This window comes from Protobothrops mucrosquamatus, unplaced genomic scaffold (assembly GCF_001527695.2).
Source record: "Protobothrops mucrosquamatus isolate PMUCROS unplaced genomic scaffold, P.Mucros_1.0 scaffold13, whole genome shotgun sequence".
Taxonomy (NCBI): Eukaryota; Metazoa; Chordata; class Lepidosauria; order Squamata; family Viperidae; genus Protobothrops; species Protobothrops mucrosquamatus.
The window spans coordinates 2816621-2833625 of NW_015386400.1; the positions used below are offsets into that span (position 1 = coordinate 2816621).

The 17005-nt window shown below is 36.5% G+C and overlaps 1 protein-coding gene across 4 annotated transcripts in view; it reads right to left on the reverse strand.

Moving 5' to 3' along the window:
* Window positions 1–7871: 7871 nt before the first annotated feature.
* ZEB1 (zinc finger E-box binding homeobox 1) overlaps window positions 7872–17005 on the reverse strand; it is an 85282-nt gene continuing 76148 nt past the window's right edge. For all 4 annotated transcript variants that reach the window (XM_015810666.1, XM_015810665.1, XM_015810664.1 and 1 more), the window contains 3 exons: window positions 14337–16138; window positions 11646–11826; window positions 7872–10322 (listed from right to left, as the gene is read on the reverse strand). In XM_015810666.1, coding sequence (XP_015666152.1) covers window positions 9769–10322; window positions 11646–11826; window positions 14337–16138 — 2537 coding nt within the window. In that variant the 3' untranslated portion in view covers window positions 7872–9768. The remainder of the gene's footprint in view (window positions 10323–11645; window positions 11827–14336; window positions 16139–17005) is intronic.

The window sequence follows — 17005 nt, forward strand, 5'->3', positions numbered from 1 at the left end:
CAGCCTGAACTAAAACAACAGAACAAAAATGCAGACAATAATATCTTGGGGGCTTGAACAATAAACCACTCCCACATAAACCTCAGGCGTGGCATGTCTTAAAAGAAGTTCCATCTTAAAAATATTTTTTCTCAAGTAGCTAGTTCTACTTCATATCTGTTTTCTCTCATTTACTATCCAGAGTGCAGTTCCTTCAAGAAAATATTTCTTTGAAGAATTCATATTTTTTCCACCATGTCATAAAGGGTTACCTCTCATACTCTTTATCTTAAGATGTGTGACCAGATAAATAGATAAATGTAGGCAACTGTTCTGCTGCTACAAATAGGAAGTTAGAAAACTCTAATTCAAGTTACACAGCTCACTGAAGACATAATGGATTCACCCAGGCAGTGTTGATTCAGTCTGTAATATGATCTCTGAAAACTACAAGATTATAAAACTTATTCTTTCATCAGGGGAAACAATAGGAGTGATAGAAATGTATCTGGATGGCCTATCTAGAACAGTGTTCCCCAAACCTGGGAAATTTTAAGAAGTGTGGGCTACAGCTCCCAGAATTTCCCAGCCAGCATTTGAGTTGATGTCCACACATCTTAAAGTTTCCAAGGTTGGGAAACATTGATCTGGAACGACTCCAGGTATCACTCCCTATACTCAAGTGAAAACATCCCAGTAGCTGGGCCCCCCATAGTGGCCTTCAAGAAAGATCAAAGTCAGCCAGATGGTAGATACAGTGTTGCAATTTAAGTTCCATCCCTTTTGAAATATGTCGATAAGATGTTCAAAAGGCGTAGGGGGTGCATTGCTACACTCTGCCATCTGGCTGATTTTGACTACCACAATAAATGTGATGCTTCTGTTCAAAGATTCTTGAAAAGAGAATTAAATCATTCTTCTCATCTCCATCTGATCACTTGTGCTCATATCCTCACAAACGATCTCTTTCTGCTGTGTTATTGAAGTAACAAATGGGTATGTTCAGAAGTCACAGAGCTCACAATGGAAATCATTAAATGCAGCTAATAAACACAATCTCCTTTAGTTTTTACTAACAAGCTGTAGAAATTATGTAGATCTTATACAGTACATTTCTAACTTTATAATGTGCTATAAAGTATAACTGCAGCTAATTCCCTTGGAATTCAATAAGGATTTTTTAAAATCCTATTCGGGGATGGGGTATTTTTAAAAAAATCAGATTTGGTAGCTGAATTGTGCTACTGGAGCTGCATCATTTAAACCTACCCAGTAAGGTCTGATTTAACATTGTGAGACTAACCCTAACCTTAACCCTAATCCAAAGATGCGATGCTAATTTTTAAATTTAGGAGTTATCAAGAGGATGTTGTGGAAATAGAATCAAGATCATGTAAAGTATTAATACCACTTTACAATGCCTTGGTAAGGCCACACTTGGAATACTGCATCCAGTTTTGGTCACCACGATGTAAAAAAGATGTTGAGACTCTAGAAAGAGTATAGAGAAGAGCAACAAAGATGATTAGGGGACTGGAGGCTAAAGCATATAAGGAACGGTTGCTGGAATTGGGTATGTCTAGTTTAATGAAGAGAAGGACCTCCCCCCTGTACTATCGTCAGAAGGTTATAGAGTCCCCGACGGTGTTTCTTCTCCCTCAGTTCGATAAGAGGTTTCGCGGACTTCCGTCCTGTTCTTCGTTGCCTACCTTTGATTAGTTCCTCTCTTCGTTGGATCTTGATTCGAGAAACTTCCTGACAGTTAGAACAATTAACCAGTGGAACAACCTGCCTCCAGAATGCTGCAACACTGGAAGTTTTTAAGAAGAGACTGGACAGTCATTTGTCCAAAATGGTATAGGGTTACCTGCCTGAGCAGGGGGTTGGACTTGATGACTTCCAAGGTCCCTTCCAATTTTACTACTACTACTACTACTACTACTACTACTACTACTACTACTATTATATAATCTCAAATGAATAACAATTCAGTTAGAAGCATTTATGTCTCACTAGTTTCATTGTATAATTAACGCAGCCTACATCCTATCCAGTTATTGCAAATTGCATTTTTTATCACTGCTTTTGCAGCCCTGAAGGACAGAACCTATCGACTCTTCCTCTTTATCACATCAGGAAGAGTGTGTTCCTTTTGCTTACTAACATTTTAAAGCTAAGCTCCATAATGTTTCTTCTGTGCAAATGAAATATTGCCATGCGTATACTAGCATTGGACTATATAACTAATTAAAATTAATTATCTATATAAAGGTATAGTGAAGGATGCAAGTAAAACCATGATTTATAGGCTTCCCTGCTTCTAATATGATGCAACTCTTGACATGAAGAAAATAGTATGGCTTTGATAAAACTCCATCCTCGGTAAAACTGGATAAATATCCTTCCTTACAATTGTAGGAGTTTTCATATGAGAGACTTTGGAAGTGTTTGATCATTACATTTTCTGTTTTTGATAGGTGAAAGCTTGTTTTGTGGAACATGAGCAGAATTCACAACAATAAACAAATAAACACATTAGTTGCTGTTACGAGAAATGGGAGCCTGTTCTATCAAAGAGAATTTGGAGCATTAACGTCAATGTATTATTTTCTTTCCAGACTGGAAAAAAAATCACCCTTTCTGTATGAAGATAGTGTAGCATTGATATTGTACGGTTATGCAATGGCTTTCTCTAACTTGCAAAGTGTCCAGATTTTTGAACATTCTGTAACTACCACATGGAAAAAAAATGCATTTGAAAGGAGGCAACACCAACCTGTACCTGTTAAATTCAATGTGGCTGGCTGGCAAATTGCAACTGAGAAAGCATCAGCCTCAGTGGTTTGTTGTTGTTTTTTAACGGGATTGGATTACGCACATGAGAGTAATCACAACTACAAGATTTTGCATTTTAAGTGTGATTTTAATAACAAACGTGATAGACAAATTAGCTTATTAAATCACATTATGGTGAGTTTCAGTAAACACTGCATTTGGATATAGATATGGCATGGCAAAACACTCTCAAAAACAAAACGTTAAAACAGGAAAAAATAATAAAAAGAAGGACTATGGGTGACATAATAGCAGTTATCCAAAATCGAAGGGGCTGCTGCAAGGAAGAGGGGGGGGGGTCAACACCTGGAATAATACATCCAGTTTTGATCACCACATTATCAAAAGGATGTTGAGACTTAGGAAAAAGTGCAGAGAAAAGCAACTAAGATGATTAAAGGCCTGGAGACTAAAACATATGAAGAATGGTTGCAGGATTTGGATATGGCTAGTCTAGAGAAAAGAAGTACTAGGGATGACATAATAGCAGTCTTCTAATATTTGTCACAAAGAAGAGGGAGTCAAGCTATTCTCCAAAGCACCTGAAGGTAGGACAAGAAGCAATAGATGGAAACTAATCAAGGAGAGAAGCAACCTAGAACTAAGGAGAAATTTCCTGACAGTTAGAACAGTTAATCAGTGGAACAACCTGCCTCCAGAAGTTGTGGGTGCTCCAACACTGGCAGTTTTTAAGAAGAGACTGGCATACCACTTGTCTGAAATAGTATAGAGTTTCCTGCCTGAGCAGGGGGTTGGACAAGAACAGACATGTCAAATTCGCGATGTCATGTGACATCGCGCAACATATCAGGACGGTTTTGCCATTGCCGGCAATGGGATGGGCGCAGCTTCAGGATGATGTGTCTGGCTCGCGGACTGGCAGTTTGACACCCCTGGACTAGAAGATCTCCAAGGTCTCTTCCAACTCTGTTATTATTCTATTCTATTCTATTAGAGGAATGAATGAATGAATGAATGAATGAATGAATGAATGAATGAACGAACGAACGAACGAACGAACGAACGAACGAACGAACGAACAAATGAAGCAAGCAAGCAAGCAAGCAAGCAAGCAAGCAAGTAATCCATTTATCAATCTAAACTTCTGGATTGCTATTCTCTTTTGGCCTGTGATGTTGTGGAGAAGAGGAAAAGTATATTTTTATCTGAAGGCAAGGAAAACTTGATCATTCAAAGTTACAATAGCACTGAAAAAAGTGACATAACCATTTTTCACATTTATGATTGTTGCAGCATTCAGATGCTTGGCAACTGGCATGTGTTTATGACAGGCCGTGCCCAGATCATGTGCTCATCTTTTGCAACCTTCTTACAAATAAAGTAAATCGGAAGTGAGGTTCACTTAACAACTGTGTTACTAACTTAACAACTGCAGTGTTTCACTTAACAACTGTGGCAAGAAAGGGCAAAAATGGGGTAAAAATCACTTAACAACTGTCTCACTTGGCAAAGGAAATTTGGGATTCGATTTTGGTTGTAAATCGAGGGCTATCTGTATCTTAAAATGGCATTTAATGTCGCCTTCTTGGGAAAAGATAAAACTGAAAAGTATTCAGTGCTAATAATTAAAAAATATATAGCCTCTCTTATTGATGCTCTTCAAGGTTGCTGGTTGAGTTCTAAACCAGAGCTTCTATAAGACTAAATGTAAGAAAATTATTCAAATTCCAGTAGTTTTATATTAGGAATAGGCACCAAAGCACTAGTAAATCCAGATTTAGAGTTAGTGAATGAGAATGGAATAGGACAATTTAATTAGAGGAGAAATTTAATGATTGTTCTTTTCTTCATCCCTTACAATAAAAGGAACCAGGAGGAATTTTTAGGAGAAAAAGAGAAAACACTTATCAAACAATGGACCCTAAATGTGCCTCTTAGATTTGCTGAGCTTGAGTTGCTTGGGAACAATTGTGAAAAATTTGGACAGATTAAGAAAGATATTAGGAAAAGTAAATTGGAGTTTTTGGAATAGTGTAGTTGTTTTTACTAGAGGAAGGGGAGGAAGAGGAAGAGGAGGGTGAAGGTGAATTCTACTAGATTCTGCTTTGATCCTGAAAATAATATATTGGGCTGCTGCTGTAAAAGATGAGGAACTCTTGCTGGTCTGTCATAGTAGGACAATGAAGCAACGAGGAGGCCATCATTATAGCACAGATGACTATTAGTGAAGAAAGAGATGATGAGATAGAAAAACTCACATAGTTTTGGTCCCCAGGAAAGAGAGGTGGAAGCAGAGGCAATGATATGGAAATGGAATCTTGTAAAGTGGTGGCAAAAATCAATTGAAGTAAAATGAAAGTGAGGGATTTGGGTGAACTGGTAATGCTGCTATGGAGACCAGTGCACCAGAAATCAGAATTTGGAACAACCAAGCTGTCAGGACTGGCACGGAGACTGTGGGCATGGTAGATAATAAGTTGTGTTTGAACAGGACAGGAGGAATGAAGGAATGTTAATTTCTTTCTCTTGGATTTGTCTTGGTACATTGGCAGTACAGTGGCATGAGAAACTAGAGAAAGTCTGATGGATATGTCAGGCTGAAGAATTTTATGATATTGGTATTTGGGAGTGAAGAATAATTTTACGTTTTATATTCTGGAAGGTACAGATGAGGTGTGACTATACGTAGTCCTCGTCTTACGATCATTTGTTCAACGATTTGAAGTAATGGCAGTTTTGAATGGTGGTTATGACCAGTGGTTATGGTTATGACCAGTTCCGGCTGTTCCATGGTCGCATGATCATGATCTGAGCACTTGGCAACTGGCTCATAGTTATGACTCATTGCAATGCCCCATGATCATGTAATCATTGCTTGAAAACTTCCTTGAAGGCTTCTCCAGAAAATCAATGGGGAAGCAGGCAGAATTTGCAAGCCATTGGAGTAATTCTGCCCCCCACCAGTGCATCTTCCACCAGCCCTTCTGTGTCATGCTATCTCTTTGTTGAACCTTTGTCATACCCCTGACCCTTGCATATAGCCTTGTGCTTCTACACCCAACAACAGCTACTTAGCTGCCTGACAGCCTGCTTGCAAACCACTTGGAACTTGAAAATTCCTGCTGGTTTCCCTATGGATTTGATTGTAGGAGGCTGGCAGGAAGTTGCCTCATCTAATTACTGTGGGATTCAGTTAACAACTGCAACCAGAATAGTGATTGTACCTTATGACTGCATTCCAGTCCCAATTGCCTGTTGTGGTTGAGGATTATGTATAAGCAGTTATAAATGAATGCTGCGGAAATACCTACTGAAGTGATATACATACAACAGTTGGTGCTGGTGAAATGGATGAATAGTGAGGGCCCAATGAGATGGTGAAGGAAAGATGTCTAGGATGAGATTCTGGGGATGGACTAGTGAGGGCTTTTATTGAGACTAAGAAAGCACCGTGGGGCTTAGTTTGCCATTCCAGGATAAGGGGAACCAAATGTTAGTGTGGCTCTCTTAAGCCCACTTTCCTAGGACCTATTGACCCAATTCTGGGACACCATGGACTCAGGCTGCTCTTGACATATGGCAGTAAGACTGTTTCCATCCATAATATAATGGGTGGGTGAATAGATCTGGCAGGTAGCATTGAAATTAGGCTGGGCAACTATGGTGTACTTTCCTGAATTTCAGGGTCTTGTAATTATTATTTTACATAACCTCATACAACCAGATATTCCAATTGTACAGAATATATATTTTCTAGTTCAGGTTAGCTAATTGTATCCTTCAGGACAGTGAAATCTTAGCCATGTTTTGCTGTACTTCCATTATTATTGATGCATAGATTCTTGACTGCAATGACTTTAGCAGCTGTGTGCAAACTTATGACCTTGAAAGGCTTTTTACTCATAACACCCCATTTCAAGCTAAGTTCAAAGCAGTTGCTTCAGCCTTACTGATAGTGTTTTGACTATGCTTGAAGCAATACTTCATATTTGAAGTAGTACTGTTTCGAGCTCTGAACAATTCTGAAATGGTGATGTTTCTGGCAGGATCAGTAGAGCCTACTTTTTATGTATCACTAATTGTTAGTAAATTTCTAATACTCTTAGTATTTGAAATTAACAAAATTTCTGAAGTATGCAAAAAGTAGAGGATAATATACATTCCAATGGAAGAGAATATTTGTAGCTCAGGATTGAATGTGGGTCCTTGGTGTCCTTTGAGCTCGGTTGTTTTCTTGCAGTTGTTTCATTATCCAATTAGGTAATATCATCAGTGCTAGAAAGGAATGAAGTTTGCTTTCTGTTTATATATGTCAAAGATACTCAGACAAACAACTAAACTGTAAATAACAGCCTAATCAAGAAGCTACCAAGAAGACTCCTACCAGTACTGATAGGGCAAGCATTTTATACATAAACAGAGACCATACCCCACTCCCTTCTAGTATTGAAAATGTTACCTAGTTGAGTAATGAAACATCTGTAAGAAAATATCCAAATTCAGAGAGCATCAGGGACCTCATAGTATACATTTTTGGAGGTTGCAGAATTCCTGGCAACATAAGTCCAATCTCTGTAGCATCTGTGGAACTGCTTTTTACTATTTCAAAATATGAGCAATCCATAGCTGCACGCTCTATAGGGACAGCTTTGTTATTCTAGGGTGGCAAAAATCAGGATGACTAGTAGCAAATTCTCTAACTAATAAAATGTTTTAAGAGGCAAAAAAGCTTATGCCTTTTAATACAATTTGTAAATTAGATAAAACACTACCAGACTCTTTTTGATTTATAGCAAATGCACACACACAAACATATTTCCTCTGGTATAAACAAGCTTGAATGATTGTCCACTTGGCTCACTTCTGTGAAAATGTTCTCATTATGAAGAAAACTTGATGCTTTTTTCTTTGAAGAAAACCTTCTCCCTACCCATAGTAGCCGCTAGGTAAGGCAGAGAGTACTTTGGGAGCAGTAAGGGGGAAAGAAATTTGGCGATTGTTGTTTGAATAAAACCTCAGTGATATCCCATAGAAATATATCAAAGGATAAACTTCATTACCACAATAATGACAGTAAATCAGGCTTATTGATGCTTTTTTATTGTGAGATGGGGAGTCTGGTAAAAAACTAGAAAATGACCATGATATAACAAGGAACTTAAAAAAATGAAGCTTCAGATTTGTAACACATATATGAATACAGGAACAAATTGGCACAGAAATGTTAAACATTGTTCCCACACTGTCTAGAAGATTACTCTAGCTTGGTTTCCTTAATGAAATGAGTGTTTTATGGTAAGGTTAATAAAACTGCAGAGCATCATGCTATTTAGTCATACAGTGAATTTCAAAATTTAAGAGCTTTATAATAAAAACTGGAAAAAAATGAAATGAATTGATTGCAATTGTAAATTGATACATTCCCATTTTAATTCTTCTCTTCTACAGTCCAAGGCAAGTATAAATGTTAACATAACACTGTTAAATCAAATCTCAATGCAAGAGAACCAATTGCCTCTCTACTTTAAATCTTATCAACTTTCCAAATTTTCATACTAAAATATATTATTGTATTAATACAAACTACTGTATTATACACTACTGTGTAATAAATAAAGAAATATAAAAATAAGACACATAAATATAAAAGTTTTCTAAACCTAAAAGGTACATATGTCAGTAAGAAGGGTATTAATACTGCCAGGTTTGAAAACATACAGTACAAAATGTTGCACAGATCTAAATCTAAAAGAAAGAAAATAATACTGATAGGTTAAATCAGCTAACATTGTCAATAAATGAGGTCCAGAATAACTAACATTTGGAAACATATGAGCCCAATAATATATCATGTATTTGTCTGAAATAAAGTGAGCCAATATAATAGATTAGAAATTTCCCTTCATAATTATTGTAGAGAAATTCTCCAAAAAGTAATGAAAAAGCAACAGCTAAGAGTGAAGAATTACTTTATGAAATGTACCAGTGCTTTTACTTCTCTGATGGCTGGTTTTTTTTGTCTCATGATTTAGTTTACTGAAATTTAATACAAATCAAAAAATGCTAGTTATTGTAGGCCACACATTGGAGAAAGGCTGGTCAAAGCCTTTAAAAATACTGAGAAATGGCACTTACAGCACACAGGGTCTTGCATAAGGCCAAAAGAGATTCAAAGCTTCATGTCATATCCTTCATATTTTTTACTACACACTCCAGACACAATTACAAACACTGATTTTGACAACTTGGCTGTCCTCACCAGTATTAACACTGTTAGTCCCTGCAATCAAGAAACCCACCACAATCTTTCTTTTCAAACTATACTTTCAACCACATGAGTAAACTTCAGTCCTTCTATCAGCTGCTCCCTTAAGGCTAACAATACACTTTAAATGAGAACATGTTCTACTAACAACATCTAAATGTTATAAATTGCTACCTTCTAAGCTGAATTTACAAAGGTAGTCAAACACTGTTTGGAACTGTGTCATATCTTTCTGCTTAAGGGAAGTCTGTAGTGCAGAAATTCTCACATTTTAAACATATAATAAAATACTGAAGCGGAATTAGCAGAATTGTTTCACTGATAAAATAAAATAATAAAAAAGAACATAAATCTCTCCCAATTGTACAATCAAAATATTAAACAAAAAAATACTGATGGTAACAAATTGATGTCCAACACATACCAAATGTTTCCTGTAACACATTAACCTATTTGCTTCTAGAGTCGTCATTTTCTTCCAATCTGTTTCGGGTCACAAACTTGTTCTTAAGTTTTAAAACTGTGAAAAATTACTAGATTTGAGATTCAGGCACACCTGGATATATATATTTTTTATATTTTCTGTTTTTTTTTAATTTTTGTTACACAGTAGTGAACAGGAATCACAGTGCACAGACTACTGTGCTTCCATAAAAAGCATGTAGAGTATAGAACAACTTTCATTACTAATTGAGATTCTTTCTCTGTGTACAAAATCTCTGCATCAGTTAAACTTTATTTGTTGCTACCTCTGACATTAGCTCCTCTTTTAATAAAACTTCTGGTTTAATACTGTTTCCTTCATTTGCGGCATCTTCATCCTTCATGCTTTCTTCAGTTATTTCCTCCTCTTCCTCCTCTTCCTCCTCCTCTTCTTCTTCCTCCTCCTCCTCTTGTAATTTTCCACATTCTTTTTCTTTTTCCTCCATCTCTTTGTCTTCCTCTTCTTCCTCTTTTTCACTATCTTCCTCCTCCCTTGTGACACTTTCTCTCTCATCAAAGTCAAGCTGTGAGGGAGAAGCTCCTGCCCTTGCATGCTCATCCCCCAGTTGCTCCTGTGCGGCTCCTTCTAGTTCTGTGCTGTCACGTTCCTCAGCTTCCCTTTTACAATAGGAGTAGCGATGATTCATGTGCTGAGAGTAAGACCCCGAGTGAGAAAAGCGTTTGCCACATTTGTCACATTGATAGGGCTTCTCTCCAGAGTGCAGTCGCATATGTTCAATTAAATGATGCTTATGTTTAAATGCCTTTTTGCAGATTCCACACTCATGAGGTCTTTTACCTGAAAAATAAAAATAAGATTATTTTCAAGCTCCCCGGAGTATATTTGGCTTGAACGGGAACTTGCTCATTGCACCTATACTGCTGAATTTTTTAAAGGGAATCTCAAAGACACATTAGTTCATCAGAAGTCAAAAGTGGGGTACCATTCTCAACAACCATTACAAGAGGCCCCTTCTTGACTTCTCATCACAAACATCAGGACAGAGTGAGAATTGATGGATTTGTTCTTACAGAATGTAAATAGGATTTGGTGATTTGTAATTCTATCATAGGTATCACACTGAGATTAGCAGACTGTTAAGTTTTCCAAAAGTTCTAAATAAAGATCTGTGAGGGTGCATAAGTTATATAAACAGATATATAATTCCTAAGGAAAAAATATGGATTTTTAAAGTGGAAAATTAATGTCATTTTATCTTAGTAATGAGATGGGGACAATAATAATGATGGAAAATATTAGTTCATAAAATCAAATAACTGTTAGCAAGTTATTGACTCTGTTTTCAGACAATTCTACAGACTTAATAAGTTAAGGATTCCATGTCTTTTAAAAATATGAATAACTGACAAATAACCTCTTATAATTAATATTAGCATAAACTTCATCCTCATGCTGCCCATCTCAATCTGATTTTCGTATAGTTGTAAAATTTTAATGTGCATGGTTTTAATATTTTAATTATTTTTCTATTTGTCTTTTAAATTTGTCTTTTAATCTATAAGCTGCACAAATTTGCCTTACAGGGGTGATGGGCGGCATAAAAAATAATTAATGAAATAAATACATAAACTAACTATTGGAAACTAATGATAAAAGCTATACTAATAGCTAATACGCAACTGGAAGTTATACTACACCTTTTATTCCTGTGCAGGATTCAAACATGAATTAGAGTTGTGCCATGATCCATCTTTTACAAAAGGAAGTCCATGTGAATGAGAAGTTACTTTTTCACTTTGTGTTGTTTCTTTCTATAATTTTTGGCTTATTTTTTCTAATCCTTTCCTTGCTCTAGATGTGAATGGGTCCCACATGTGAGCCAAAAATGTGGATGCCCCAATCACACCTCAATTATCTAAAACAGCTCAACAGTTACTTCCTCTGTTTTACCCTCCTTAATAGAGAAAGTATTTGCAATATTCTGTCTCTAAAGTATAACTATAATTAATGAATTAGTTACAAATTGTTCCATTTTTCAAAAATGTTTCAGAATAGCAAGGAAAATATCCTTGCAATCCTCTGAATCTATGATCAATACAAATATGTATCTGGCAAAGTCCCGAATTAAAAATTTGGTGACTTCATTTTGTGTTCACATACCTGTATGTTCATATTTATGCCTTAAAAGTGAGCTACTCTTCTGGAATATTTTGTCACACAAATCACATGCATACATTCCACTTTCTGTTTTTCTCATCTTCTTCTTCGGTGGTGTAGAATCAGAATCATTTTGATCCTCTACATTTGATATTCCTTCTGAGCTAGTGTCATGTCTTTCATCCTAAAAAAAAATCAAGGGACAGAATTCTTAATCTGTTAAAATATAATGTTGGTAATAGGCTATACAATAAAAAACAAAATCAATGTTTACTGCACTTTGGTATCTCATTTAATCTCAACTATGACATATCCATAAATACTGGTCTTTTTATAGCTGAAATGCCATGAATATATGCATCTCAGAATAAGATATATTTTTGTTTAACACTAGCCCAATAGAAAGACTGTTGGTAAGTCTAGGGAATGCTAGTGTAAAATAAAGGTTTTGTACGAAAAAAAATATGTAGATTGAAAAATGCCAAAGGGAGTTTCATTTATGTCTTGTAAACATTAATAATATTTATGCCATAACGATCACTACTATGACAGGTAGTCCTCATTTAGTAATTCCCTTTTAAACGACTATTCATAAATACCATGGTGATAAATGGTAATATTTTTTCCCCACCAATGTGTGCAATTATATTCAAATTTGTGTCTGACAATACGTACCAGAGCAAGAGCAATGCTAGTGCTGCTGCACAACAGAACTTCATCTAAATGAGATGGTTTAGAGCAGGAGTCCCCAACCCCCAGTCAGTGCACCAGCACCGGTCTGTGGTATGCCAGCAACTGGGCTGCACAAACAAGCAAAGGCCCATCCGCAGGATGCAGGCAGCATACAAAACCACGCCCCCTCCGATCCACGGAAAACCTTTCTCCATGGAACCAGTCCCTCGTGCCCAAAAGGTTGGGGGCTATTGGTTTAGAGAATTTTATCTGATCCAAATATCTTTGCAAATATCTATCACATGGTTTGCTTAGCTTCCATGCTACTTAGCAATCATTTTTCCAAAATTAATTTTGATTGCCTGCTCTGTTTCAACAATACCAACAAGCTTAAAAAAAACTTTGTAACAGTTTTTTAAGTAATGTGACCACAGCAAGTGAATTTTCCTTAGTAATTAAATTTACATTTACATTTGCATCAATTACATAATTATAGTAGCACTATATCTGGATAGGTGGAAAATCTCAGTAATTTTGCTGACATTAAAAATTCCCCAATGAGGAAAATGAAATATAGTCATTAGGAATAGCTTTTACATATATACACGAAGAACAAGCGACAATAGCTCCATGTATAAAGAAAAAGCCATGAGTTTGTAAGATTACTAACAATATCACTCCACATCAAACAATTATATGGGAGCAGACACCTGTCTTTTTGCCTTTTAGCAAGACAAGAGTGTTCTGGATGGCTTATGTATAGACTAGAGGTCCCCAACCTTTTGGGCACCAGGGACCAGTTTCGTGGAGGTTTTTCCATGGCTGGAGAGTGCGTGGTTATATGTGTTGCCTGCGGATGAGGCTTTGCTTGTTTGTACGGACTGGTTGCTGGCATGACTATGTCTGCTTTGATTTTACTCAGCAGAACAGATTGGAGAAACAGGCGGACCCCATTTCCACCATCCTGAGGTAGCAAATCAATTTAGTTCTCAGCATTTGAAAGGCCATAGACTTCTCACCAGGCTATAGAGATTGCATGTAAGTGGCAGCTTAACTGTACCTGTAAATCAGTCTAAAAGGAGAAGAGGAGGCATATTAATTGAGACTTCATCAACTTACTCCATATTGGGATGTTTATGACACATCTTACCAATCATCTTGCCACATCGCATTTAACACAATTACATTTGCTGGTCCCTATAATTCAGCCTTACTGACATTTTTTATCTGATTGGTAAGACAAGAAGACAATATTATGGATAAAATCAGAATGCTATGCATACTGTGAAAACTTCATGAATATTTTTTAATGTTCAATTACGAGGCATGCTGAAAACTATTAAAGGGAAATATATGAAGCAGAGAACAACAAAGGGGGAGATGAAGAACAGAACTCTAGGCAGACAAAAACAGCAACTAAAGGATTACTGCAGTACCAAAAAGGTGGTAATATGCTGCAACTATTCAAATGGAAACATTTTTCAATCATTTGTTCCAATAGCTCAAATAGGCAATACTTTTAATAAATATCCACCTTCAAAAATATTTGACATAGTATTTACTGATCCATCACTTCCATAGATTCAAAAATAATAGTGTGCATCTTCAAAATTATATTTATATCTTTTCAGAAATATATTACAATGTAAAAATGCATGTTAGATATGTATGGTATACTATTAAACACCATTTTAGACAGGTTCATAGAGAAGACTGAAACAACGTCAATATCACACTTGAAGTTTTGATTTGAGCTGTCCACTCTTGGTTGTAGGTTATGTGATGTAATTAAAGAACATCCAGAAAGTGATATGAAAGACCCTTATTTATAGAGTGTTCAGTATGACGTATTTACGCAGGAAGTAAAAAATGTTTTAAACTTTATCAGCCACATGTGATTATTCAAAGTAGCATATAATAGCAAAACTAAGATTACATTTTCCATATCATGTCTGGTATTTTTTTTATAACATTGCTAATAAATTGAAATGTTCAGATGTAAATGGATATAAATTTAGGTACCTGATTTCCATTGGCCTGCATCTGTTTTGGTGTTTCTTGAACTGTAGGATTAATTGTGGTTGAATAAGTATAAGCTACCTGTGGGATAAGAATGGTTTGCTTATTGGCAGCAAGAGCTCTTAAGCATGGAACACTGTTCTGGTCAGCAATGGCAACAATTGTAGGTAGCTGGGCAGTAACTGTAGGAATAGTAATATTAATGGGATTGGCACTTGGTGGGATTACATTTACAACTGGTTCTGAGTCTGTAATACTGCTATCCTTTTCTGGTTCTTTTTTTGCACAAGTTAAGTTCAAAGGTTCTTCCTGAACAGAATATGCACTGTTCTGGTAAACACTAGTAGATCGCTCCAACGATTCTCCATGTTGCTTTGGTAATGAAAGGTCAAGAGGTTCTATTTGTGGCTCTTCCTGGACACTCTCGTTAAGGTACAAGAAACCCTGTGCATTTCTAGATGAAGAGAGGTTAAGGGGTGATGGGGATGGTGTGTTATGCTGTGAGCCAGCGTGAGCTGATCCTGCTGTTATATTCTGTGGTTTATTGGTTTTAAGAGGACTTACAGCATTAGATTGGCTGTCCTGGGGTTCATTTTCAGCTGTAGGTCCAATGCCATCCTCATTATTAACAGAGGTTTTTAATTTATCAGGTTCAGGGGAAGACTGTCCAGATGACGGTAGAGAAATCTGGCCAGCTTGCATTTTTTCAAACCACTTTTTAACAACATCCAATGGCAAATTGACTGAATCGGCAATTTTGGAGAGCTCAGCTGAGCTTGGTTGTGCATTTAATGCATAATAGGCTTTAAGGAGGGATAAAAGGTTTTTTAAAGGAGGTTGACCAGGAGATGGGTTAACCTCCCCTGCTTCTGATAAAGCAGAGGATTCAGACTTCTCAACTTCTGCACCACTGAGCTGAGGTGGCTGAGTGGAATTTTTGATATCATGGTGCTTTGATTCTTGAAGTGCTTTAGCTTCTTCTGGACAGTCATCATGAAAAAGGCAAGTGCTATCATTGGTTTCTCTTTCAAAACTTTTTTCTTTTTCAGACTTCACTCTGAGATCTTCTGGTAGTTTCTCAGTTTTGCAGTTGTTACTTGGGGCAGAGTTTTCTTTTTTCAGATTCTGTGGTATAACCTGAAGAGGGGTAGGTTGCTCCAAACTATAATTAATGATAATTTTGGTTGTCCCATCTTGATCAACCAAAGGAAGACTGATAGCTGAAATAAGGGAATGTCCAGCTTGTTGTAGGGGTGCAGTGTTGATTGTTTCTTGTTCTTTGGATGTAAGGTTGGTGTGACTATTCTCCAATACCTGCCTTATCACATTACCATCAACTGCAACTTTAAGTACATTTTGAATGTCACTTAAGTTGATGCTTATTGGAGATACCAGACCAACAGTTGGCAAAACAACAGCTTGCACCACGCCCTGAGTAGAACTGGTTGCCTGTAATGGGCTACCACCACTAAATACCCCATTTTGCAAAGGGGCTGAACAGTTGATTCCTGATGCAACTACTATAGGTTTGAATTCATAATCCACAGGTTCGGTTTTGATTTGGTTTACAGGGAGCTGTTCTTGTAACGGCTTATTTTCTATCTTTTGTCGTGCTTGTGGTCTTGCTGGACTACCCGGAGATGCAGAAAGAGAAGGAGAAGAGCACTGAGATGTCTTGATCCCTGATCGTGCTCGGCCATTCACAGGCACCATCCCAATACATTTCTTACTGCTTATATGGGAGCTGTAGGAACCAGAATGGGAAAAACGTTTCTTGCAGTTTGGGCACTCATATGGCTTCTCTCCTGGATACATACATATATAAAAAAGAAACATTATAATGTAGAAATGTTACTTATACTTAAGAGTTATGGGATGGATTTACAAAATCAATACTGAAATAGTTCTATGAATAAAAAATGCATTTCAGACAAGGAAGGAAGCCCCTATCCTCCCTGATACCTATATAGCAACACTTTCAGATTTCCAGAATTAATAATAGAATTAATATAGGTTGATTGATATGTTATTCAAACTTTATAATGGACACAACCCAACTCTTACCCTCTAAAAGGAATGGTATTTACCCATTCACAGTTCGCCTTCTTTCTACTGATAATGGAATTATTCCCAATTTTTCTGCAAAGGATCTCTGTTTCTTGCGTTTATGCAACATGTACATTGCATAAAATGCCTTCAAAAACACCAATTTATTTACTGGCCTTTTGAATATCTATAGTTCAACTGAACCACTAATATAATATGGTATACATGTGTCAAAACATTCTACATGGTGATATCTAAGACAAATGAATGATGCAAAGTAGGCATAGTTTTCATTCTGTGCTGGAGGCAAAGAACTCACTGGAAGGAAAATTATGTCAAAGCATTTTACATTATATAAATACATATACATGGAATAATGCTAATCATTTGGACAAGAAGGTAAACAACTGGTGTATATGACATTTCTGTGAATTAATATAACTTTTCTAGAAGCAAATTAGAGTGCAAAAATAAGATAGCCCATGCATAGACATATATTTTGATTCAATTCAATTATTAAATGTAAAAACAACAACTTAACCCATAAAGTGATAAGATTAAACTACTTCAATACTGTTCAGTAAATCTGAACACTTAACTGTATATTTAATTTTATTTATACAATT